The sequence below is a fragment of the Aulonocara stuartgranti genome, assembly GCF_965226115.1.
Source record: "Aulonocara stuartgranti genome assembly, chromosome: 15".
Classification (NCBI taxonomy): Eukaryota; Metazoa; Chordata; class Actinopteri; order Cichliformes; family Cichlidae; genus Aulonocara; species Aulonocara stuartgranti.
The window spans coordinates 24,342,910-24,369,832 of NC_138951.1; the positions used below are offsets into that span (position 1 = coordinate 24,342,910).

Below are 26,923 nucleotides of genomic sequence, written 5' to 3' on the forward strand. Positions count from 1 at the left end.
AGTCAAGTTTCTCGCTACCTAAAGTTACTCACCTGGTTCCATCAGGCAGTGCAGCTAACAGATTATCAGATGTACTCTTTTTTTGTTTGTTTGTTTTTGTTTTGTTTTGTTTAGCTAAACAGTTCCTGTCTCATAGAGAATCTCTATTTTTCATCAGTTGTTAAAAGAGCTTAAAAAAACATGAATCGTCCGACATATGAACAGCATAAACCTCCACTGTGCTTAAACTCTGATTTTTTTTTTCAGTCTACCTGAACGTAACCAACATTGAGACCTACGCCATCGGCCACGACAAGTTCTGCATCAAGTGGACGCCACACAGAGCGGCCACGTCTTACCGCATTAAACTCAACCCAGCGGACCGTAAGTCACCTCACATCACTTTTTAAATATCATAATCAGCTTTTGTGTGTAATAATAGTAATGTAATAATAATAGCACTTAGACCTTTTCTATGTAAGTCTCTAAATGATCCAAACCACATGGTTGTGTAACATGTCCTCGGATAGATCACGGAAGAGAACCTGCAGTGATTTTCATCAGAAGTTTCTGATATTTCATTTCTCTGCAGATGCATTAATCTTGTGCTGTGGCTCTATCTGCCAGTGATCCTGATTCAGAGTGACATATTTAAATTGATGCATGTGGTAAAGTGTGCAGGGATAGCTCAGTAGGTAAAAGTGGTCGCCCCATGATCGGAAGGTCGGCGCTTCGAATCCACTTAACGGCTACCCTGAGGTACCCCTGAGCAAGGTACCGTCCCTACACACTGCTCCCCGGGCGCCTGCTTAGTGGGCTGCCCACTGCTTCACTGAGTGAATGGATCAAATGCAGAGAAAAACAAGTAATTTCCCCATGGGGATCAATAAAGTATCCATTATTATTATTATTATTAATAAGACTCCCATCAGATGTCTGAAAACATATCTGCAGATGAGATCATCTCTGCAGATGCTGCAGAGACTGTTTTGACTCAAACATTTTCTTGTAATTTCCTCCCTGAGGCTGTTTAAGTTCAGGCCTATTTTCGGTTATTGATCAAAAAAGATGCAAGTTTTGGCCGAGACTGAAGGCGCCCGACCACCAAGCTTTAACTCCATCTCTGTTTGCAAAGATTACATCCTTTTCAATGACTTTGGAGTGTCCGAGGTCCATCTGGTTCATACTCGCACGTGGAGATAAAGTATCCATGTTTAAATATCGTTATGGTAGTCATTAGGCGTTCGGGCTGCCAGAACAAACACGGGTCTGTTAGCGTGAGGCAGATGGTGGTTAACCGCTACCATAGGAGCCGTCCCAGTGAGACGCAGCAGACGCTCAAGTCAACAAATCAGTCAACTGTTTGTTCTCAAGTGGAAATGCAAACAGCGGTCGGAGCCAGCGGTGAGATGAGGGGGTGGAAAAACAGTGAGCACGGGTCTTCTGCCTCCATGTTTTAACATCCGTGGTAAGAAGAGGAACATGTGGTTCAGACTCTAGGCTATCTGATATCCTGCTGAATAGTCTGAGGGCTTTTATTTTGCCAACGCACTCTCAGCTCGGACCTGAGTGCATCTTTGCTCCCGATGAAAGAGGGCCACCGTTCTGGAGTCGATCTCTCTGAGAGGTGTGCGTGTTTGCACAAATTAATTTACATGATCGATCACAACTTGTTGATGTTACTGGGCATATTCTGAAGATATCTGCAGCAGCGGAGCTGCGGGGAGCGTTGAATCCGACTTACTTGAAGTGCATTTGGGACAGCAAAACGCCCGTGCAATAAACACGATTTGTTTGTTTGCTCTCGCAGAAGCGCTCAGAGTAAATAAGAAATCTTATTATCAATTTATCAGCAGCCGAGACAAGCAGAGAGATAAACATTTCACTGGAAGGGTCAGGGTGCTCTGTGTGTAAAGTAATCTTTATTTTCTTCGTTTAGCAACAAAAAGTCCACTAAACTACAGACAACAGTCATGAAGTGTGGTTGGTCAGTGACTATGAGGTCACAAATCCTGCAAGGGCTTTCAGGTAGTTTAAGACGTGCTCAAAGAAACCTTTCCTCTTTTGGAAACTTTCTGCAGTCCTCTGAGGCTCACCCACTGTCTTAAGGTCTTAGCTGGAGCCCATCCCAGCTGTCAGTGGGCAAGAGGTGCAATATTAGGATCAATACCAGGGATCAATAAAGTATTCTGATTCTGATTCTGATTAGAAGTGGTAGACTACCCAACATGTATACTAAAATGTACAGGGATATTAATTTGTAAGTGTTGGTGAAGTGATTGGACGAGACTGCCTTTAACATGGAATTGATTTCAAATACAAACACAGATGGTTTAAAATGGAACTAGAGCCTCCTTTGTCCCTCATGAGGCTGAAACGGACACAGAGAGTGCCAGCGTCACAAGCCAGCAGGCTTTGGTGTTAATTTACAAGCCAGAAACATAAGCACCTGGGGAAGTAATCTTTGACTCATTAGTAATAATTATTAATGCTGTCATACTCAGGAGATGTATGAAGTGAGTAAAAATCTTAGTTTTCTTCACAGGAAAATTTCAACATGATTCAGGGTCCAAACTGTGTAAAAGTCACTGGTGTGTTTTACAAGGGCATGACGATTCAGCCATCTCGAAAAAACTCGTGACTGAAGAACATGAGTCAGTGTTTCCCTCTGACAGGAACCAATCACACTGAGCCCACAGCACCTGGAAATAAACTCTAAATGAGCCGATCGGGAGGTCGAACCTTATTAAACCTCGATGAAACTTTTGAGCACATTCAGAAAAGTCCATCATTTAATTTAAGACCACTCCACTGTACTGTGATGTGTTTACATGTGTTTTTGATTCCTCTGTAGCATCCAGTAAAGGACAGCATGAAATCACCATTCCCGCCGGCCTGCCTCAGTACTGCTTCGACGGACTCTCTCCCGATGCTCTGTACACCGCAACTGTCTTCGTTCAGACGCCAAATCTGGAAGGCCCAGGAGTCAGCACCAAAGCGAGGACCTGTAAGTACTAAGAAAGTTCTGCAGTGAGGAGGAAAACTCTAGAAAATCGAGAGAATTCTGCCCTTAATAAATGCACAAAAACTAGAGTGTGTTTGAAATGTGACCGGTCTGGTTCACTGCTGTGAAAACGTGAAGTGCAGTATTTTAATCAGAGAATCAAACCAGTGGCAGGAGCACAACTATTAAAAGAGAGGTCGGGTATTTATACCTTGTGGGGACATCTACTTGACATAATGCTTTCCCTAGCCCCTTACCCTGGCCATGAAAAATGAATGCCTAAACCTAACTACAACCGAATTGTAACCCTATCACTAAATCCACATTTTGAGTCTCAAAAATGCCTTGAAACTTGTGGGGACCAGGATATTGGTCCCCACAAAGATATGAATACACACTCACAAACACACACATACACACAATACACGAAACAAACATAAAGAAGAGAACAACAGTGTACTGGAGATAATGAGTCAAATTTAAAGTCAAAATATATAAACTTCAAGACAGCGTGGTCTCGGGCCGGAAAACAGGTGTAGTTTAATCAGGCAGAACATCTGAAGCCTTGAGGTCATTTTTAAACTTGCCTTTCTTTCATTGAATGAGACCGCATCCTGAATTTGGGTCAATCTGAGCAGCGCGACAAACAAGAATAACTTCCTGCACTTTAATAATTAAATTAAAGCATCAGGGTTTTTGATCTGGAAATATAATTTCATCAGTTCTTTAAATAGTGATAAAATACTTTGTGGTCCAAATGTCCTGCGAGTGACATTGTCCACTTCAGCTGTCTCAAGTTTTTTATATTGATGTTTTAACTTATTTATAAAATGCAACAAAAATATTTAACAAATATAAACACTGAATGTAAAGAAGAATGTAAAGTACTGCATGCAGTGCTGCATGTGGCAGTCGTTACATGATTGGCTGGAAAAATCCTTTGTGCCAGGCAGACAGCTCAAAGGTTTTCAAAGTAATCCAACCTGTTTAAGATGTCATCTTATGTTGAAGGGAATATAAATAAAAATGAGTTTAAACTCGCATTAATCTGTCCTTCATGTATTCTTAGTACAAACCAACAGCATCTGCATCACTGACGGAAAAACACATAAAAACACGTCCCAAGTGGATCAGCCCACCTTTCCAAAGAGAACACGATCGTAGTAACAGCTGCGTGGCTCCGACACGCCCACTCACAGTGCAGTCATGGTGTCTGAGACATGAAGCACGATTCCAACTGCGAATTGCATCATCTCGCAGTGCGGCTCCAAAACAATGACTTCATCACGCGCCGTGTTTACACCGATTCTGTATTTATTACAAATATGTTGATAACATTTTTTTTTTTTTGTGTTTTTTGTTTTGTTTTGTTTTGTTTTGTCTCTCACAGTGCAGGAGCCAACTCCAGACCCAACAACCCCGCCTACTCCAACAGCTCCACCCACCATCCCCCCTGGATGGGCAGGTAAGCCTCTAATGACATCCAGCCTGATGTTTGGAGACTAAAGGTGCATTTTGGAATCTGTCTCCAGAGTCTTTGCCTTTTTTTCCTAATAAAACAATATAAAAAATACAAATAATAATGAATTTTGACAGCAAAAGTTACAAAATCAGAGTTTAGCTTGGGTTAATAAGGCTTCCATCTGTCGGCTTCTCACTGGGCCAATTCTATGTGAATCATCTCCCAATATTTCCCCAAGAAACTCTCCCAGGACTGAACGGATCAAGTCCTTTCATTCAAGCTCGGCCGTGTTTGGAAAATCCTTGACGGTGACTTTGTGAACGCAGAGTCCTCCTGGATCCAACTCGGACTAGCGGTGGATTAATGGCCACCACATGTGGGCCCCGCGGGGGAGCGCGCCCGTTAAGAACCAACAGCTCAGGTGTTGAAAAAGAAAGCGAGTGCAGTCCAGAGAATTTGTTTGTGTCCTTTGGTGCTGTGTGAAAGTTGTTTATAGAGCTCAGAGCAGGCGGAGAAGATAAAGAGGGGTGCATCACATGAGGCCAAGATTCTTTAAAACTTTTCGCCCAATTCGTTTTCATGTGAGAGGAACGCATTAGGGAGAGCTTGGTCCTTATGCAGACCAAATGTTCCCGGTTTTATTTTGCCAGTTTGTTTGTTTTTTTTATCGGTGGGACCCATAATTATCGCGAACGTTTCTATCACGGCATTTGTCTCAGGCGTTTTGTTTTGTTGCACACTATCAGCTGACTTTTTTAATGTGCTCCAGCTTGCTAATTATGCCATGTTATGATGCAACAACTGGCCTGTGGACTCATTGACTCTTTTTTTTTTTTTTTTGCCTCAGTCTGCAAAGGCGCCAAAGCAGATGTGGTGTTCCTCATTGACGGCTCGTGGAGTATCGGCGAGGAGAGCTTCACCAAGGTGGTGCACTTTGTCTCCGACATGATTGCCGCTTTTGATGTCATCGGACCCTCAGGGATGCAGGTTTGTGCTGAAAACACTGACAGTTATTCCCTCTGACAAGGAGGAGTAGTGCACCCGGTGCAGTTCTGTGTTATTTATACAACAGTTACCTCACAGTGATTTTATATAGTGAGACCGTGCAATAAAAAGTGCAAAATCTTTGTGAAGTCAAATGGGCCATGCAAGGCCAGCGCAGGCTATAACATGCTCTACCTACTGCACCTCCACTCAGGTAGCTCCCTCACATCAACCACTACTGCACCATTTGCAGTAGTCAGAGCAGCCATCTACTCCGAGCGGTTGACAGTTGAGGGGTGAAAAGGCAGAAAAGGAGAAAATAGAGAGACGAGGAGTAAAAAAGAAACGCTCAGTGTGTCACAGGAAGTCCTCCCCGCAGTCTGAGCTTATAGCAGCATGGCTAAGGGAGGATTCAGAGTCACGTGATCCAGCCCTAACTATATGCTTTTGCAAAAAGGAAAGTTTGAAGCCTAATTATAAAAGTAGAGATAGTGTCTGTCTCCTGAATCCAAACTGGGAGCTGGTTCAACAGAAGAGGGGCCTGAAAGCTAAAGGCTCTGCCTCCTATTCTACTTTTAAATACTCTTAGAACCAGAGAACACAGAGAACACGTACCAAGCCAATGAAATGCAGTTAGCATCTAACTAGCAGTGCATGAAGGTGTCTTAGCTACATGTAAATTAGCATGTCTCATGGAGATGGTGATGCTAAAAAGTCTTTAAGTTAAGATCATTTAGAGGAGACACTCAAAAACTTTTCATAAAATACAAAAGAAATCTGCTTATTTTTCTGATCAGATTCCAAGAAAATAATTAAATAATAAGAAAATAATTCATTCAATAAAATTTCACCTTTTCTGTTTGTCTGAATTAATGAAATCCCCCAAAATCCTGCCAGAAGTTCTCATCTGCACTGAGTAGCAGCTGAACAAGCAAGTATGTGACAGTGCTTGAAACCCAGACCCAAATAAAAATGGCTTAAACTGAGCTGGGGGAGGCAATGCCGTGAATGAAGCTGAGCTCTGCATGTCTCATTAATTCAGAAACCTTTTTTTTCTCTCGAGTGAATGCATTACACTTCCGTACCCCAGCATCATCCAGTGGTGGTTTTGTTTTTATTTTCACAATGGAAACCTCATGATAAAAGAACTTCACCTCAACAGGAGGCCAGGGGTCTTATAAAACATCCGCCCTAATACGAGAATTCAATCAAGTGTAATCACTAACAGCCGACAACAAGACAAAACAAGAAGGAGGGAGATGCAAATGAAATAAAGGCTATAAAAGCTTTCTTGGCGATGCAGAATTTTTTCCGACCGAGTTTTGCAGGCATTTAAAGAATCGGTGATTATATATAAGCCTGTTCCAGAGAGAGGGAGCTCTGGATTTAAAGGTACATTCATGCTGACAAGTGTGACAGCATCGTATAAAAATATGATTAAAAGCCCGATGTGGTCCAAAACCTCTGTAGCTGTCTTAATTATTTCACACTGACACAAACCTCGTCTTCTTTAAAATCATCCCGGGATGCTATAATGGCTCATATCCCCAATCAGGATGAAATGAACAATCCTTGAGTCTAAGATAGTATTCGTTGGGATTCTTTTGCTTCTATTTGTATTATATTTTAGCCACAGAGCCAAGCATCTGTTTCACTAAATAAGTAAATCCATTAGGTTTATATTATTAGCTTGTTTGACATCCCTTAAGGCAGTTTCTTCTGACAGTCCTCAAAGACTACTTGGCCCATCTGGATGAGAAAACATTTTGTTTGCTGCACAATAAAGCGGATTTTCATTCTCTTACCAAAAATACTAGTTTCTTAATCCATAAAAGATGGTTATGAGAGAAGACTGATTTGTAAGCTGCTCCACTGATTTAAATACTGGTAGATGTATTGAATTGGTCAGTGTATGACTGTGCGAGGGGAGACAGCAGTGCATGTGCATATTTTCTTTAGAGAAGCAAGCGGATATTAGAAACATGTATGTTCTGTGTTGTATAATGATGCTGTAGCCAAATGTCTGTCTGCGATGCATTTGTGGGAGGGGGAAAAAAGCATGTGTAAGTTCTTATCTGAACAACAAAGTCAAACTCGAGCCAATGTCTGGTGGCCAAATAATTTTGTTGGAGGGCCAGTTTTTTCCCTCACTGGCCCATTTACTTTTTAATTTCTTGAGTCATTTCTTTGTCTGTCAAAAAGATTATGCAAAAATGAGATTTTATAAAAGTTTGTGGGGAAGTGAAACAGGAGGAGCCCGTTAAATTCTGGATACAGACAGCTTTCTGTAGGAATTTCAAAATGAACCCCTTAACTGGATGTGTTCTCTGAGTCCCCTTCAAGTTATTCCGTGTTTTTATACATAAAGGCCATCTTAAGCTTGTTTGAAAGTCCTTATTCCCCCGTTGCTGTGCTGCGTAATGCTGTGCGCTGAAGTGTCTGCATTGCTCTCCCATCACGAGTGAAAGTCGGCTGATCGGGTCGATCTTGTAGCTCATAAGTGTTGAACAGTTACTTTTAGTGAGACAGGAAAGACTTCAAAATCAAGTCGACACAAATGACACATCGACATTGGACCAATACTTCTCATTGCTTTAGCACTGTGAGCAAGCTAGATGCACAGTTTCAGTCCATGAAGTTTATAATTCATGTCACTCCCAGTCAGACCAAACTCAGTCTTTGCACTTTGACCACTTTTTGGGGGAAAGTGCACACTGGGCTATGCTGTAGATCAGGGGTGGGGGAATCTCCAGGCCTCAAGGGCCGGTGTCCTGCAGGTTTTAGATGTGTCCTTGATCCAACACAGCTGATTCAAATGGCTATGTTACCTCCTCAACATGCCTTGAAGTTCTCCAGGGACTTGGTAATGAACTAGTCATTTAATTTAGGTGTGTTGACCCAGGGTGATATCTTAAACCTGCAGGACTCGGCCCGTGAGGCCTGGAGTTCCCCACCCATGCTGTAGATTGTGCAGTGATGTATAGTTGCCATAGATGCCATAGATTCCACCCATCCATCCATCTATGCTTATCTGGAGCCAGAGCCTACCCCAGCTGTCAAAGGGTGAGAGGCCGAGCGTACACCCTGGACAGATTAGGAGACTGTCACAGGGTCAACACAGAGACACACAACTATTCACAATCACGTTCACACCTGCTATCAATTTAGAATCACATGTTAACCTAACATTCATGTTCGTGGACTGTGGAGTACCCAAAGAGAACCCACACAGGCATGGGAAGGACATCTGCTGGATTTTAACCCAAGACCTTCTTACTGTGAGCGATGGTACTGCTGTGCTGACCAAGGCTATACATTTAGACTTTTAATCAAACCTAAACAAGAAAACAAACTCCTGCAAATCAATTTGATTATTTTCCTACATGACATTTTTGCAAATATGTATAAGACTACTACTGTATTGAGAAATGTTGAGTAACAAGAAAATATCACAGCTCATATTGTTAAAAGGAGCAATAGTAGCTCAGAGGGTTACACAGTTGCTTCACAGGAAGAAGGTCCTGAGTTCAAACCCTGGTAGGGTGTCTTGTTCTGGAGCTTTGGTTTCTCCCACCAGTAAAAAACATTCTCACAGAAGAGGCTTAATCTCGAGTTTGTCTCCAAAATGTGCCTGTTAAACTTTATTGAACCAGCAAGTCAAAGAGACGGAGCTGAGATATTTGGACGTTTGCAGAGAGGGGATAATGGATGTACTGGACACAGGAAGTTTAATGTGGAACACCACCGAGGAAGTTCATGGATGCAGTGAAGGAGGGTTGATGTGACAGAAAGGATGATAAGTCCCTAATTTTCTCATTATTTTCCACCCAGGTGTCATTTGTGCAGTACAGCGACAACGCTAAGACAGAGTTCAAGCTGAAAGCTTACAAGGACAAAGGCCTCGCCATGGCCGCGCCTTCTTACATTCGTTACCGAGGAGGAAACACCAAAACAGGTTTGATCTCATGCTACAGGCCACAGGTACAGATCCAAACAAGAATCTGCTGATCTGACACAGTTTTCCTCTGAGCAGGAGAGGCGCTGAAACACACTTATGAGAAGGCCTTCTCTCTTGAAAACGGGATGAGGAGAAATGTCCCCAAGGTGGTGGTAGCCATCACTGACGGACGCTCTCAGGATGAGGTGAAGAAGAACGCCGCCAGGCTCCAACACGCAGGTAGATGTCACACAAACGTGTATCTCCATGCGAGTGTGTCCCAGATGAGCTCTGTTACAAACAGCTGTAAACGGACTGTTTACAGACCAAACAGAAGCAGCTGGTTCTCATCAGAATTAATGAAACTGTGCTGGATAGAATTTTCAATAATATTTTGTATCCATTTTTGGGTATTATTACCTGTTTAGACTCTTACTGGAAGAATAAATGAAGCCGATAAGCCAAGAGTCTGTTTGTGTTCTGACTGCCTTGGTTTGTGCCGTCCTCAGGTTACAGCGTCTTTGCCATCGGTGTTGCTGACATGGATTTCATCGAGCTGCAGCAGATTGGCAGCAAACCCAGCGAGAGACACGTTTTCGTTGTGGACGACTTTGACGCTTTCAACACCATCAAAGAAAATCTGATCACCTTCATCTGCGAAACTGCAACTTCCTGTTAGTTTAGAACAAAAAAGACAAACGTTGCTTTAACATGTGTTTCAGTGAATTAATTTCTGTGTGTTTTTGTCCACAGCGTGCCCCTTAATTTTTGTGAATGGATTTACTTCACCTGGTAAATACAAACTTTAGAGAAATTCATGACTTATTCACTGTTCGTCTGGATGAACTTGCAGTTAAAGGCAAGCTCCTGATTGGTTGTTTCAGGCTTCAGGATGCTGGAGGCATTCAACCTGACGGAGAAGACCTACAGTTACATCAAAGGCGTCTCCATGGAACCCGGCTCCTTCAACAGCTACACAGCATACAGACTTCATAAGAACGCCTTCCTGACTCAGCCTACTACGTGAGTCTCACGGGTCACAGGCTTATATGCACCCAAATGTTTCACATTACTCCTCATTTACCTTTGCTCTTTACAGTCTAAAACCTCTTAAGGTTTTGTCACTCATTTTTATTTGAGCACCTTCTCTTTTAACTTTGAGCTCTATTTCATAGACTTTGAAAGCACCGTGGTATAGCCTTTGAGGTCTATACCACGATGCTGGAGAGGACAGTCAGCCTGTTAGTTAAACCTCAGATTCAGGAGGATCAATGGTTTTCGTCCTGGTTGTGAAACGTTGGACCAGCTTTCTATCTTCTCAAAATTGTGTGAGAGTTTGTGGGAGTTTGCCCAACTAGTTTGCATGTGTTTTGTGGACTTGGAGAAGGCATTCGACCACATCTGTCAGGGCATCCTGTGGTGGGCACTTCGGGAGTATGGGGTGACCGACCTATGGCTATGAGCCATTTGTCCGTGTACAACTGTAGTGAGAGCTTAGTTCGCTTTGCTGGTAATAAGTCAGACCCGTTCCCAGTGAGAGTTGGTCTCTGCCAGCCCTGCTCTTTGCCACAAAAAAAGACAGATGGCAGAAGGTTTCCGCTTTCATCGGAATCTGGACTCTGGTCTTCACAGATGATGTTGTGCTTTTGGCCTCATTAGGTGATGAAATAGGGTGGTTTGCAGCCAAGTGTGAAGCAGCTGGGATGAAAATCCGCACCTCTGAAGATGGAGTTCCCACTCTAGGTCAGGGATGAGTAGTTGTTTAAATATCTTGGGGTCTTGTTGACGAGTGACAGCAGAGTGGGTTGGGAGGTTGACAGACGGACTGAAGCAGCGTCTGTGTTGATGTGTTAATCAATGTATTGTGGTGGAGAGGGAGAGCTGAGTGCAAAGCAAAGCTGTCCATTTACCTGTTGATACTGGTGCCTCCTAGGTTAGGGATTTCAAACCTATCCCACCAGAAAAAGGTCCTGGGGCAGATCCAGGATACGCTGGAGAGATTATACTGTACCTCTTGGATGGCTTGGGACTGCCTCAGTGGATCACTCGGATTGTGAAGACACACCTGGAGCCTGAAGTAGAAAGCCCAGCTTAACAAGGAAGCTGATAACAACCATCAGAATACTTGTTATATCTGACTGAAGTTTGAGGTTTTGTGAAACTAGTGTATTGAACGTCCTTCATAGTCTACGGCTCTGTCTGTGCAGTGCTGGGATCAGCAGTGTCCATACCAGTGCTGACTGGTCAGAATGTGTTTGAGTTTTTAATGTGCATTTTAAACTGAATCTTTTCTTTCAAAAATGCGAGTTTCCGAGGTTTTCTGTGACATGGCCTGATTAAGTTACCAGTTTCTGCTGGAGCTTCCCAGAGTTTCTCCAGGTTTGCTGTCTTTTAAATGCTTCCATGTTGTTCTCGTCTCCAACAGGACGAAAGTAACCAGCTGCATTCAAACTGTTTGAGCCCAGCTGTGGGGTCAGACTGAGCTGCAGGTCATGACGGAGAGCAGACTGCCCATAAAACGGCTTTTCAGTTCTTTCTGAAGCTGTTTCACACTGAGCTTCCATCAGGCCACTGAGTGCAGACGCAACCGCAAACTAGACTGTTAAAACTGGCCACCACCCAGCACTGGCGTCCCATACCTAGAATATCACATGCAACAGCAGCGAGATGGAAAACAGCTTGGGTTTTGACTGTTTACCAAAACTGAATCAAATTCAAAATTCAAATTTTATTTGTCACGTACACAGTCATACACAGTACGATATGTAGTGAAATGCTTGGACAACTGCTCGTGACCTAAAGAAAACAAAAAAGGAAAAGGCTATGAATAAGATAGGAAATAAATATGAAAAATTAAAAAGGGTAAATTTAACTAGGAAGGAATAGAATATAAATTAAGGTTAAAAATGAAATAACTGTACAACACAAATTAGAATGAAGGGTAAATTTAACTGGGAAGAATAAGATAAAGATAAATATATAAATTAAAGTTGAAAATAAAATAACTGTACAACAAAATACACAATACACAATATAGAACTATATAAGAATGTATGAAGAAATCTAAATATAAATAAATATATACACAATAACAGCAGCTGTACAAGTATTAACCGGAAATGAAGAATATAGTGACCAGTGTTGTGCAAAACCAAAGTCCAGAAAGTCCAGTGTGTGTGTAAGAACTGTATGTGTGGGTCAGTACTGTGTGGTGGTGTGATTGAGAGACCGTATCGCCTGCGGGAAGAAGCTCCTCCTCATTCTCTCTGTGTTGGTCTTCAGGGAGCGGAATCGCTTTCCTGACCTCAACAGAGAGAACAGTCTGTTGTTGGGATGGCTGAGGTCCTTCACGATCTTCCTGGCCTTGGTCCAGCACTGCCTGCTGTAGATTGAGTGCAGGTCAGGGCTGGCTTAACAAAATGTGTAGTGACATCACAGGGACAAATGAGAAACATCCTGCAGCGATGTGAAAAGGAGAGGAAGAAGAGCCAGTGGATGGAAAATTATTAAAATCACTGCTAACAGATAACATGTTATTTTTAAGTTGTGTCTATAATTACTTGGAAATAGCACATTGTTTGTGTTAGTGGATGTTTAATCTAAGAACAAAGATGTGATTGAAATACAGATTGTTTTTATTCAGTAGGTTTTAGATAGTTCCTCACTCTAAAATAGGCTCCAAAATAACTGGAAAAATAAGTAACCTGATCGCAACCTAATAGAGCAGCTTTTGGTTACTGAAGACAAAATTGAATGCAGAGAGACCGACAAACAAGCAGCAACTGAAGGCAGATGCAGTAAAGGCCTGGGCGTGAATCTTGAGGGAGGAAACGCAGCATTTTCTGATGTTCATGGGTTTTATACCTCAGGCAGTCACTGACTGCAAAGTATTAAAAACAATCCTTGTGTTTAAAATCATGTAATCTAGCGTGTTACTTTCCAGCCTCTGTGAAGCTGTTCCTTATATCCTTGAGCCCAAGGCCAGACTTCTGTTTAAGGTTTAAGCTGTGTTTAACCTGTCCTCGCTCTGTCCGGACATTCTCAAATCTAACGCGCTGTTTTGTGTTTTTTCTTCCTTTTTCAGAGACATCCACCCTCTTGGTCTTCCCCACGCCTACACCATCATCATGATGTTCCGCCTCCTGCCTGACACGCCCAAGGACGCCTTCGACATCTGGCAGGTGTCGAGCAAAGATCACAAACCAGAGACCGGCGTCACCCTTGACCGTAAGTATCGCACTCTGTTCTTATCCTGTGCTGCCTGTGTGAAAACAGAGAAAAGCAGCAAGGAAATGTGTGATGTGGAGCAGCTGTGCCTCACTGCGTCATATCTGATCGCTGACAGGGAAGAGTTTGTAATGTAATGAGCTGGCCGTGCCCTCTGGCTGCTTTGGTCTGAACTGATCGCAGACTCCCTTCGCCGCACAACTGTTGTGTCATCGAGCAGCTCAGCTGGCTCTCGTAAAGCCTGTGTTTCTGTCTGTCAGCAGGATTTCAACAAAAATCCACCAGTGACAAACATTTGTATTCTTGAGTTATTACAATGAATTATAACTGTGCATGATTAAAGGTTTGACATCATGAGAGAAACCTTCTGGCACAAAGTTGCACAACAAAGCACCAACAAAGCGAAAGTTGGTCTTCCTGTTTCCAGTGTTTGTGCTGAGAGAACTTTCTCTTGACAGCTTCACAGAAACTCAAACATATGAAAGTCGTGTCAGTTGTTGTGTTTGGCAGGTTCAGGTAAAGTATTTTGTCACTAATGAAGCTGTGCTAACTCTGTAAGAAACAGACTATATTCACTTTAACTGCCCTGTACTAAAACAGCAAGTTCAACATATCTAGGATATATTTCCTTATCTGGCTTCGTTAAACCTAATCCATCATAATAATAAAAAAATATGAAGAGGTTAGCACATATTTCAGGTTAAATAATGAATGAACTGAAACAGCAGAGCCAGGAGCCATTCTGCCCCCAACTTTTCAAGGTCTGCTAAGGCTACACCCTTAAAAACTCATACTAACAGACAGAGTTGTACTCGTCAAAACAACTGGCTTACACTAGAGGGTAAATCAAGTCTTTGAAATAACTGACACACACACCAAAGTTAAAAATAAGCTACAGCGTTTCAGACAGGATCAGTGTTTTTTTGTATCATTAATATATCGCCTGTAGGAGATTGTGACAGTTATGATGACTGAGTGGTCCATCTACATTCATTCTAACTTTTATAATGTTGCTTCTAAAATTCATGGCAGGCTAAAATTCTTAGGACTGCAGGAATTCCCTGGTGCTCCCAATGGGCTGAAAGCAGCACAGTTGCTTTAAGGACATCTAGATGTTAAGGAATTACAGCAGTCCAGCCTAGAAGTGCATACAAGGAATAGTTTTGCAGCATCAGTCTGAGAGAGGATGTTTCTAATTTTGGCAATATTACACAGATGAAAAAATGTCGACCAAGATCAAATCCAAGAGATCTGATCAAGATGAGAGTTGAATTACACATCCTGGTCAAAAAGAAGTGGAACTGGAAGCTATCAGTAATGTATCTGATTAGACGTGCTTCAGAGATTTGAGCGGTGGCAACTGAGATAAAATATCTGGTTAGACAGACAGATTTTTGGGACAAACACGAAAAAAGTTCAGTTTTGTCTGAGTTTAAAAGTGGAAAATTACAGGTAATCCAGGCCTTTGTGTCTTTAAGACATGCCTGTAGTGATGTGTCATCTGTTTTCATAGATACATAAAATGGGGTGTCATTTGTATAGAAATGAACGTGAGTGTGAATGACTGTTTCTTGATGAGTCCAGTTGAAAAGCTCGAGCAGATTTCTTTTGAGACTGAACCTGAGTATTCCTACAACTTAATTCTAATGTAATTTATTCTTCTGTCCCTGCTCAGCATCCAGCCAGACCGTTTCATTCTACAACAAAGACGAAAGCGGCGAGCTACAGAGAGTCACATTTGACACGAGGGAAGTGAAGAAGATCTTCCATGGAAGCTTCCACAAGGTAAGCAGAAGTCATTAATCTTTCAGTGGAGACTGTCCACATGTGAATTCTAACATATTGCATATTTAAATTGAGGAGAATGAAGCCAAGATTGTCTTTAATGTTTGAGTTATGTAACTTTTTTTGGTCCGTGGCTTGACTGAGGCTTGACACATGAATCGAAGCGCTCCTCTTTGATCTCGCTGGACTTCTCGAGGTCATACAGAACCCGCACATGCCTAAGATTCCAAATATGCTGTATATTACAGCCAGAGCACCTCACATGCAAACTGCAGACGTGTTCCTGAGGAGTTATGTTGGCTCACATGAACAGATGGTCCTCTGCAGGTTGTAAAACGCAGAGCAGCAACTGCTTGTGATTACACGCACTTCAAACATGGTTGCCATCTGCATCTCCTGGATGTTATAAAATGATCAATAGACAGCCTGACATGAGCTGAGCAGGTCTGATTAGGTGGAGGTATGATGTAGCTTTGTATGTGGGATGGTTTGCTATTCAATCTTTAAAACTCCTTTGAAAACAAATGAGATCATTCATGAGGATCTTCTCCTGTGGCTCTTAAGTAACTGTTATTTTCATCTTTGAGATTATGTTTTTTTGCAGTTTGAGTTACACACACTGCTTTTGCCTCAAGCTAAACATTAAAAAGACAACTCCTCAAAAGCTAACAAAATGTGCTGGCTCAGAAAAATGTCCATCAATTAGTCAATGAAATGGGAGAAGTCATCTTTCTCCAACACGTTCTCACTCCCAAAGCGTAACATTTTACACTAGGTGACAAATCGTCAACATATTACGTTTTCGGCTACCCACCACGTTCCTAAATGACGACCTCGGAAAAAAGAGGAAATATGAGAACCGTCTGGACTCCATCTACACATGTTCGCTCTTTTTCTTCAAATCACTCAGAAACACGCTATTTAACATCATTATAGTCCTGGTTAAGATCAGGAATAAGGTTATGGTCAGGGCTAGGGATAAGGTTAGGTTTAGGGCTGGAATACAGGGCTGGAACGTCTATTACCGCGGGAGCGTCATTGCACTGGATTCGCCGCGTACCATAAGAACGCCGAAGGTCTCCTTTCGCGTTCCTCAGGAACGCCGCGGGACGTGACAAAACGTCGACATGTTACGCCTCGGGAGTGAGAACGGGCTGCTTTCTCCCACTGAAAATGCTACATACGTGTAAACAGAAAGAACTTTCTCAGACTTCCTTTCCTGGACAATCGAGCATCCAACCACTCAGCAGGCTGTTGGATTTGGGCTTCTGAACTTACTCATTACTGAAATAACAGGACTGCAGGTGAATTCTAGCTCAACCAATAACTTGTAAAGAACGTTTCAAACAACAACCAAGGAAAAATCTCGGTGGTGGTGGAGGAGAGAGCATGTTTGATTGTGTGTAGATGAACTTTGACAGCCAATCAGAGAAGAGAGAGTAGATTAAATACGTAGGTTGTAGATGAAAAGAAAAAAATGCAGTAACCGGATGATTGATGTGCCAGCACATGTACGATACATACATACACTTGTAACACTGCTCAGAAAATGTTGGTTTTTGGTTGATCATTGTCAGTTTTGTACTGGTGTATAACTGTTGTATAACTGTAAGAGAGTTGATAAGAAATGCCACCAGCTGTATTTGTTAATATCGTGAGGTTCAGCCTTCTGTGGTGACTACAATGCCTTTTATGTACAGCATTTTTAGATATATCTGTATCTGCAAATTTTCACCGCAGAATAATCATGACGTAATCGACTGATCTGGCACATCTGGTCTGAGAATCCCGCGAGACAAAAGCCAGTCCGGCTGGATTGTCTGGCTCTCTTTTCCTTCTGGCTCATCCTAATCAGTGGATGTCTACACTTGCACACGAGGAGGCAGTTTAAAATCACAAACAGAACAAAGAACAAAGCACATGCTCCCAACAAACTTTACACAGACACGCACCGCATCTGAAAATTTAAAGCAAACACCACCACCTTCACGTTATGAAACACAGGGCAAACGCAGGGCATGGACAAGATGCCAAAAGAAACACCCCAAAAAGCTTTACCTGAATGCAGCAGAAGCCTCTTTATTTTTCCTCTCATCATCATGGCCTTACTCCCAAGCCACAACATGCGTGTTAGTGACTGAATTATAATAAGATGAAATACGCTTTGCAACTGTTGAGAGCATAAACTAAACAATACAAAGAAAGGATTGTGCAGACAGTGATGAGGATGAGGCAGAGTCTGAGAGAGCTGGACAACTTTTGTCTTCCTGGATTCTCAGCCGATTACTGCAGCTCGGCTTACCCTTTTACTTTCAGGCCCACCAACGAAGACAGATTTGTCATCAGCATCACACTTCAGCAGTTCGAACCTGATGTAAGAGATTTTCTTAGTGTGTCGTTGGGCTTTAAAGACAGTTTCCACTCAGAGCTACTGTGTTTCATGCTCTAGATTAGGTCTGAGCCGTGGTGCTGATAGCAACACATTTACAGGAAGCACTGCTGGGAGAAGCGGTGTGGACAGTCCTTTCAACAATATCTTAAAGTTTCATGAGTTTCATCCATAAGCTCCTCTTAGAAGGGGAGATCTTTAAAAGCGCACTGCAGTCGCTGCTGGGACGCTCGACTGGAAAATACTGGGTCACTGCTATTTCTATTAAACAATTACATCAGTGCAGCTGAAGAGTGCCAGCAGGGAGGCGGGACCACGAGGAGTTTAAGGAGGCAGCGCTCGGTTTTACCTCTTCTGGTAGCCGACCGCAGCTCTGCGGTTTTACCTCCCAGGGTGGGATAAGAGTGTCAGCAGGAAGGCTTTAAGGCCTCTCGCTCTGAACTGTACTAACAGTGGAGTGTGTGGTTGATTTTAGTCTGTAGATGATCTTCACTACATCTGATAATACTGAGAAATGCCTTTTTCTCCTCCTTTTTCTTTTTGTCATAGAGAAAAAAGAAAAAAGTTGCAGTTTTGGAGCAGACTTCTATAGATTTCATGCCAAATCTGCATCCTCACACACAGGAACCAGCCTAATGATTTAACGGATGTGAATGCAAAGGTCAGAAAGTTGTAACAGGAAACTTAAAAAAAAAAAAAATAGTGACCTGGCTATTTTGGAGTTCAGGAGGTCACCATTTCACCACACAGATTTCTGCTTTAAACAAAAAAAAGTAGATTCTTCATTTCAGAGTGTCCAAATGGTGGCCTGGAGAGCTGTGGGAGTGTATCAGACCCATTTTATTTCTGTAATATGCAAACAATGTATATTTATAAATGAATAACTCTTTGCATGCAAGGGAAAAAAAGAAGGGAAACCCAGGCTGTTTTTGCACTTGCCAGATGGCAGGGATTTTCAGAGGGAGATGTATCAAAGGATTTAACTGATGCGAAAAGCAGAAAACACTGTAAACGCTACCCATCCTTTTTGTCTTCAGCCGGACCAGAGCGCCAGCACCTGTCAGATAGAGGCGGATCTCACGATGTTAACCTTGGCATCGTGTTGTGTGAAAGTGAACTGATGATGTGAAAAAGCTGTGATATGCTAACGGATGGGGTGGCACGGACTCAAGAAAAGTGCCTTCATCAGGCAATATGAAAAATGAATGCAAAACACAAAAAAGGGCTGATCTGCAGATGTGAAGCTGTGTCCTGAAATATGAGGCAAAACCCAGAGCATCATAATTAGTTGCATCTGCAGATGGGTTTGCTTGTGTGCTGGATTTACAGTCTGACAGACAAGTTATTCCAGAATCTTCACATTTAAAGGCTTTTTGTAGCCAAAGCACACAGAAGAGAAAGCCAAACATTTTAAGACAAAACTTTATTTGTATCTGCAAAAAGGGTGTCTGCTCTTTTCTTATCTTGATAACGCTGATGAAGAATCTTTGGATTAGCATCACATCTGCATAGAAATCTGGGTCCTTTGCATTATCAGATACTTTTACTCAGTTTGACTGTGTTTCAGAGTTGCAGGAGGTCAAGTTTCTTGGAAGGTTTGTTTCTAAGTGCCTCTTTAGCGTACTTAGGACCATGACAGCATTAGCCAACTTCTCCTGACACTCAGGCTGAGGGCTGTTGACGTCCGGTGATGATGCTCACATTCTGGGAGCTGTGCAAAAGGCTTGGGGTTCATTGAAAAAGAACATGTGGTAAAAACTGAATAAATAGGATATAGATTAGTTTTTCTTCTTTTTTTTATATCTGAATTGGAGAATAAGTGGTTGGCAAAGCTAGTATAGCAAGTAAGTTTCTATTTGTCAAGTTCTGTATTGTAATATCAATGTGCGGTTGACACAAATGCCATTCCTTTATGGTATTTGGTGAGTCTTCAACTTGCCACAAAGTTGAGATGTCTTTACCTCCCCTGTCATTGGTGCAAGTCTCAGAATTTTGATGAAATATAAAGGTTTCCCATCACCACAGTGCCGGTGCTAAGCTCTTCTTGTGTGATCAGTAATTGGAGCTCAGACATGGCGAAAACACAGCTTGACTTCAGGATGCTTCTCATGCCTGCAGCACACTGGAGCCAGTTTGGAAAGACTGGAGTCTGGCACCGTCTCAGATCTAAAGATGAGTCAGAGTTTGGTTTTTGGGGAGGCCAGCGATCATGCAGGGCCACTGCTTGCAATGCTACGGTCAGATTCCTTTTGAGATTTTTTTTCCCATCATGCTCTGTGGAAATTTACATGAAGAAAAACAATTGACAAACGAAGCAGAAACAGAAGGAGCTCATGGCTTTGATCTGGCAAAGAAAACAAAAGGGAAAAAGGGAAGGCGCCTCGACCGGACACGGTGCTGCCTGAGAGCATGGAGAGAGCACTCCTATTGGTTACTGATGTTCATGTGATCGAACTGCACTATTTACCCAAACCAAGACAAAAAAGTCTTTAATTAGAATTAGAGTTAATTAGAATGAATCAGTTGATCATGGTAATGGTGATAATGAGTGTGCCACAACTTTATCATGATTGTATGGTGACCTTTAACCTCTGTTGAAAAGTTGTTTGGTGCTGGGATACAAGTGGACTGTATCCTGGACTTTTAAGTCAGCTTTTCTTTAACAGAAGGCATAAAAATAATGTCTTTTAAAATGCAGATTCACCGAGTCAGAGTCCCACATGTGCTTAGTGTGATAAAACCCTTAAAACATGCAGAACTGGATCTTGAGGGGAAATTTTTCGTCTTTGAAGCGGTCAGAGGTCAATTTTAGCTCGGGGCTACGCTGCTCTACTGTGTGGTGGACACATGGACAACACAATGGCTTTTAGATCTCTCCAGCAGCAGCAATTAAAACCAGCTGAACTGAAGAAACTTTAAGATTTAAAAGCTTGTCAGAGAAAGGAGTTGATTTAAAATTGTGCTTTAGCCTGAGCGCAGCTGTTGCTGAACCAGATTTACTGAGCTGTTGTCAGTAAAAGACGTCGGCCACATCACCACGCTTAGACTCCACTAATCCTTTTCCCCTCTCAGCGCTTTACCAACCAACTTGCTCAGCACTGGAAGCATCCCTGAAATCTTTCCTCAGATGTGTTTAACAGCAGAGATCCATGAAAACGTCAGATTTATTGCAGATACCTTAAGGGTTTATAGCACCGCTGCCCCTGACGGGCCCAAACAACGTTTGCATAAGCGAATAAACAAGCCATCATCGGACGATCTGTGCCAAGTAACTGCAGAGAAATCGATTAACGGGCCAGCCAGTAGCTGTAGCTCTGACAGGAAGACGCGAAAAGACGCGAAATAAAGATGCTCTGACTAATAGAAACATCTCAGAGATTATACAGCTGGAGCCAGATGGATAAAACTGAATTCAGGGAAGGAAAGCGCATAAATATTCTTTATACTATGCCTGACATGTTTGGGTTTTTTTTTATGAATCTCAGCTATCTTGAAACTGCACATGTGCACAAACCTCATTTCTACTTTCCAAAGAAGTGAATGTTGCCTCAGCAGAGGAGGGAAATGTCAGTTTACTGTTCTCGAGGCTGAAGTCGTGACCAGAAGAAAGGGATGAAGTAATGTAGGACCATCCATGAGCAGGATGATGGCAGAAAAAGAAGACTGGAGAAGAAAAACGATCAAACTGTGTACTCACTGAACTTTATTGAGGTTCGTGAAGTGAATGACGCCTTATTTTTCATCTTCACTTCAACATATCAGCTTTAACTCGCCCAATATTAGTCAGCTTATTAACTCAGCTTTCAGCTCTCTGGACCTGAGCTGTTCTTCAAACTGCAGTTCCTCTAATGGCCACTTGAGGCAGGCTCCAACACTAAGTCAGTTCCTACAGACATTAATGTTAAAATGTTCGATGCAAACAGCAGAAATGAGCATGTTTACAGACTGATGGAAGAAGCAGTTTTGTCTCGGAGAGTGGAGAGCTGTGTCCCACTAAAGTTGAGTACTAGCTTTACTGAGCACATCCACAGAGGATGTTGTTAGTAAAGTGATTTGTATAGGGACACTCCTGAACTCACCCCTTTACTACCAGGGATCACATTCCCAGCTGTTCAAAGCCTTATAAGGACAGGCTTCAGTGTCCCTGTGTGCCTTGTGCTGTCGAAATAAATTCAACTCCAGCGACGGCACATAAATGTGGAACTTGTCCTGCTGACCTGAGGTCAGATGAACAGAGCGAGGGCGTGTACGGCCTCGGCACACGCTTTCATCTCTGCTCGTGTAAACATCGTCACGTAACAGCCTGGAGCTCAAACGTTACATCCAGACTTTGGTATGAATGGTTTAAGGGGCTTTCCAACAATGGCAGAGGAGCTTGTAAACTGGCAGCTGTAATTGGTCCATTTTTCATCGTAAGTAAAGGAGGGAAGAAGAGCATTTAGGCAGACACTCTGGTTTCATGACTTGTTGTTGCTACGATTTACTGCTGTTACCAAACTTTGAGTATTTTGTAAAGAATAAGGAAGGTTGCTGGATTGTCTGTTACTCTCTGCACCTCCTGAAGACAAATCTCTTCAAAGAAACCCATAAAATGAATGATATAGATGCTTTCCAAACAAAGATTGCACACGTTTAATGTTTAGAAAGATGAACAAAAACATTCATAGATCACATCATAATAAAATACACTCGCATGTTTCTACAGAGTGGCGTGTACAGGGTTAATTAAGGCTTTATGGAACCGTGTTTCAGTTTCAATCATGAAGTCCCGTCTTCAGCAGCGCCTTTATTTTGGCTGATATTAACCACAACAGCATCCACACAAGGACAATACATCAGCTCGTGTTTTACAGCCATGTATCAGACTTTCCTCTGAATCTCTGAGGATTTTTCCAGCCTGAAGAGAATGAAATACTGTATGCTCTCACTTTTGGCACAAAGCTGTTCATGTTTCAGTACTGGCAGCTTCAGTGTGATCATATCAGTGCTCTTACTGGCTTTTAAAATCCTTTAAATTTAACAGAAGAGCGAGTCCAGTTAAAGCGTTGACATGCTGAAGCTTTAATGGTACCTGCTGACTTCATGAAAAGCAGATAAATGTCTCAAACGCTGCGTTTCCCTCCATGAAGTGTTTCTTGGACACCTCGGTGCTACTGCGTTCTGTTAAACATGACTGACCACAAGCAGCGAGCCGCCCTCGCTGCCGCCACTCTGTGGCTTTGTAGAGGTCACGTTTTCCCTCCATGCAGCCCGACTCGCTTCGAGGAAAAGCCGCTGCAAAGGCGGCGCTGATGCTCCACCACAAAATGACGACACGATGCGGCGAGGGTGACGTGACTGAGGAGAAATGCAAATTGTGGTGTTGTGTGTACGGCGGAGCTGCCGCAGTTATTTTACTGTTTGGAGTTGTACGAAGTCCATCGGTGAGAGAGAAGGAAAGAATTCAGGGTAGATTTGGCCTCTCGATGAGCATTTTCAGCTGAATCTGGAATATTTCAATTAGATGGAGGAATCTTTGAGCAGATAAAACGATTTGTTCACAAGTCTCTGGACCTGCGTCTGCACCGACGCGTACCTTTAAATATTCTCTGGTTTACAGTGAACAACTTTAACTCTGCAAACCTGTGACTTCACAGTACACTGGTATAAATAATGATGCCAGTGGTGGGTATTTATCAGAAAAGCAAAAAGTTACTGAATGAAACGCTTGTAGTGTTTGGACAGATGAAAGCTGAGAGAGCTGTTTTCCTTGTGGTTATTAATTATCCCACAATAGTTCAACTTAATTCAAAATAATCTGTTTAATAGCTTCAAAAAGTAAGAAAATGTAGCATGAATGTCAGAAATATTTAGGTGTCGCGTTGAAGTGAAACAATAAATGTTTTACAATTTTTTAAAAAGCTGTTAGAACATCGGAGCCTAAAGGCACATTCGCACCTTGGGTCTAATGGTTTTTGGTTTGATTTCACATTATTCCCCTGGTGTTGGCCAGAACCGCACAAAACTCAGACTGACATTCATCTTTCAGACACATTCTACGCAGCTGCACTTAACCAAATGCTGAGGAGCTCATTAGCAGCTGAGTTTTATGTAGATGCTTGTAATTAAGTGGATTAGGTGTAATTATTGAAGGCTTTTGCTTTAACGTCGCCTCTGACTACCAGAGTGCAGCTTCAGCGAGGAGCCCTCCAGTTTGCTCAGTTTAGCAGGATGACTCGTCTGCCCTCGAGTCAGGACACGGTAAAAAAGGTTTAATAACAGAGTTTAATAGTTTAATAATAATCTTGTAAATAGGTTGGAACTATTTAAAATGAGAGGACGGTGGTGGTGGTGGTTAAGATGGTGGTTTATCCAAAAGTTCCATAGACTTCCTGTGCAAAGTAAACCTGTAGTATAAACACATGGGACGTTTTAAATGTAAGTGGTAAATATTTGGTTTATTATTTGGGAGTTTCAACACATTCTCATTCTTGGCATGTCACGAGGAAAATGGAAGCAGCATTGATAAAAGTTAAAGGGTTTCCTTTTATTTGGTATCTTTAAACATGATCCCGCAAGGACATGGAAAATGGAAATACTTGACCTTGTGAAATACTCATATTTGCAGGGCAGTAACAAGAAAGAGTTTAAAAGGTCAAAATCCAAAGCACTGCAGGGATGTCTTTAGAACATGATGGAGAATCCCCTCTTTCTGAATGGACAGAGGAGAAGTGCTGTTTTCCCTCCATGTGAGCGCTCGTATACTTCTGCATGATCGAGCCTGTTCACCCGCAGCCTCCGCCATGGCCTCGGCAAAACCTAATAATGTGCAGGCTGCGAGGATGAAAACCAGACATGGCACATGGTCGTAGAACAAAGAATGCGCCAATAAAATCTCTCCTTCCTTTCTCTTTCTGTCTGAAGCTGCACATCCTGGTTTCACCCACCAACGTCCAGCTCAACATCGACTGCCAGGTAGTGGCGGAGAAGCCGATCAAGGCCGCTGGAAACATGTCCAGCGACGGCTACCAGGTCCTGGGCAAGATGTCCAAATCCATCGGCTCCAAAGGAGAATCGGCAACTGTAAGTGAACTCTGCGTTCACACAAACAGGAGACTGATGTTATCTACCGACACAAATGATTTTCTCTATTTTATCTCTATTTTACTTTGACTGCAAATAGTACACACATTTCAAAACAAATTAAATTGACACAGATTTCATCTGTTTCTTTATATAATCCAGGTAATCAATAAGAGTTTGTTGATCTTTAGCATCTTCTGGTCCTACTTTTAAAGTAGGGTTGGGTGATACAGTAAGACTTTTCTAACATGCCAGCAGACAAAAAAAAACTGCCTTTGTTTGCAGCCTGCTTTCCCTCACTGCTCACATACTAAACATGCAAAATCACCTTGTTAGGTTTCTTCAGTTGATGCATGCCTTCCACTCTAAATCAGTTACCAACAGTTAGATATTAAACAATCAGGGTGCACAGCTTATAAACTGGGTGACAGAAGAGTTTAGCAATACGTGGCTAACTGAACTAGCTGTCGAGAAGACTCGTTACATCAGAGTGTTACAAAAAACAGGAAGTGAGGCTTCCACGTAAGTGTCAGTTCTCTACAGCACTACATTCACCATCATGCTGATGTCTGTGTCTGTGTTTGAACTCTCTGTTTAAAGATTCTTTGTTCAGCAGCCTCACAAGTTCGCATTGTACAGTGTTGAATTCTCACTAAACTGGCAAAAAAACAAAATAACAAATAAAAAATTTCTGTCAAAACTAAAACTTAAAACTGGGGTTTATTTACTAGTTCCGACACCCAACCCTCCCATCACCATCCATCCATTCGCTTCCGCTTATCCTATTCAGGGTCGTGAGGGGTGCTGGAGCCTATCCCAGCTGTTTTAGGGCGAGAGGCAGGTTACTCCCTGGACAGGCTGCCAGTCTGTTGCAGGGCTAACACATAGACAAAGACAACCATTCGCACTCACATTCACTCCCACATTCACACCTTTGGGCAATTTAGAGTTTCCAATTAACCTATCCCCACTAAGTGCAAGTCTTTGGACGGCGGGAGGAAGCCGGAGGACCCACGCAAACACGGGGAGGACATGCAAACTCCACACAGAAAGATCCCAGGCTGATTGCGGAATTGAACTCAGGACCTTATTGCTGTGAGGCAACCACCCTACCAACACGTTCTATGAAATTCAGCCTGGTAGATTTGTGTTATCTTGGTGAATCACAGACAAAAATCAAGAACCAAGGTGAAAGCTGGGTGGAGAAAAATGAAGTAGCACAATTATAAAATGTTAGCTGCTGCTGACTTTATCAGCGCAAAACAAACAGTGCAGCTTTTTACCTCAGCTGTAAAAGGCTGGTGGGGTATTGTCATCACCCCTACGTTTGTGAATGTGATAACTGGAGCAGGTAGTCACGTATATTTTCAAATTGACACAATCAGTGCAGCTACCAAAAATCGTTTGAATCTCAGTTTTCTGAGAATCTTGTGGATTTGATAACGATGTAGGATTTTGAAATTGATACCTGAGGTGTGTCTGCTAGGAGGCTGAGGGGTAGCACTGCTGTCAGCAGTATTCTTATTCATTGCTGTACATTTAGTTTGAATACTGAACAAACTTTAATGAGCAGAGAGTGAACTGAACACAATCCACAGCATTTTGAACATTTTGTAATTAATTAAAAGGTTTTTTTTGAGGGGGGGGGGGGGGGGTACAGAGAGGTTGTAGATAATTCAAACAGTGAAATGAGTTTTACATGGCGCCACATGTAAATCAATCAGCAGGGTTGTAATGCAAGCCTTTCTCCCCGGGGCTGATGGGACTCGGCAGTGCCTCATTCTCTGCTGTTTTTCTGCATGTCCTCTGGGAGCGGTGGAGGGTGTATCACAGACACATGTACCACTACGCCATATTCATGTTTTTGTTTTTTTCTTCCCCCCTTCTCCACAGTTCCAGCTCCAGATGTTCGACATTGTCTGCAACTTGGCCTGGACCAGCCGAGACAGATGTTGTGACCTCCCATCGAGGGTAAGGGAACCCCGACCTCCACAAAGCCTTTGAGCCTAACATATTTAGCATGTGCCCACTCTGGCACGTCGTCGCTCCTTTAGCCTCAAACCGGCAGCTGAGTGGCGATGATAAACTGGCGCT

At 42.6% G+C, this 26,923-nt stretch overlaps 1 protein-coding gene across 4 annotated transcripts in view; it reads left to right on the plus strand.

Moving 5' to 3' along the window:
- Positions 1 to 26,923, plus strand: part of col12a1b (collagen, type XII, alpha 1b) — a 150,052-nt gene that overhangs the window by 103,803 nt on the left and 19,326 nt on the right. For all 4 annotated transcript variants that reach the window (XM_082505922.1, XM_082505919.1, XM_082505920.1 and 1 more), the window contains 13 exons: positions 247 to 363; positions 2,834 to 2,986; positions 4,374 to 4,448; positions 5,293 to 5,432; positions 9,261 to 9,384; positions 9,463 to 9,606; positions 9,876 to 10,040; positions 10,120 to 10,158; positions 10,251 to 10,389; positions 13,451 to 13,593; positions 15,269 to 15,378; positions 24,671 to 24,829; positions 26,723 to 26,800. In XM_082505922.1, coding sequence (XP_082362048.1) covers positions 247 to 363; positions 2,834 to 2,986; positions 4,374 to 4,448; positions 5,293 to 5,432; positions 9,261 to 9,384; positions 9,463 to 9,606; positions 9,876 to 10,040; positions 10,120 to 10,158; positions 10,251 to 10,389; positions 13,451 to 13,593; positions 15,269 to 15,378; positions 24,671 to 24,829; positions 26,723 to 26,800 — 1,586 coding nt within the window. The remainder of the gene's footprint in view (positions 1 to 246; positions 364 to 2,833; positions 2,987 to 4,373; positions 4,449 to 5,292; positions 5,433 to 9,260; positions 9,385 to 9,462; positions 9,607 to 9,875; positions 10,041 to 10,119; positions 10,159 to 10,250; positions 10,390 to 13,450; positions 13,594 to 15,268; positions 15,379 to 24,670; positions 24,830 to 26,722; positions 26,801 to 26,923) is intronic.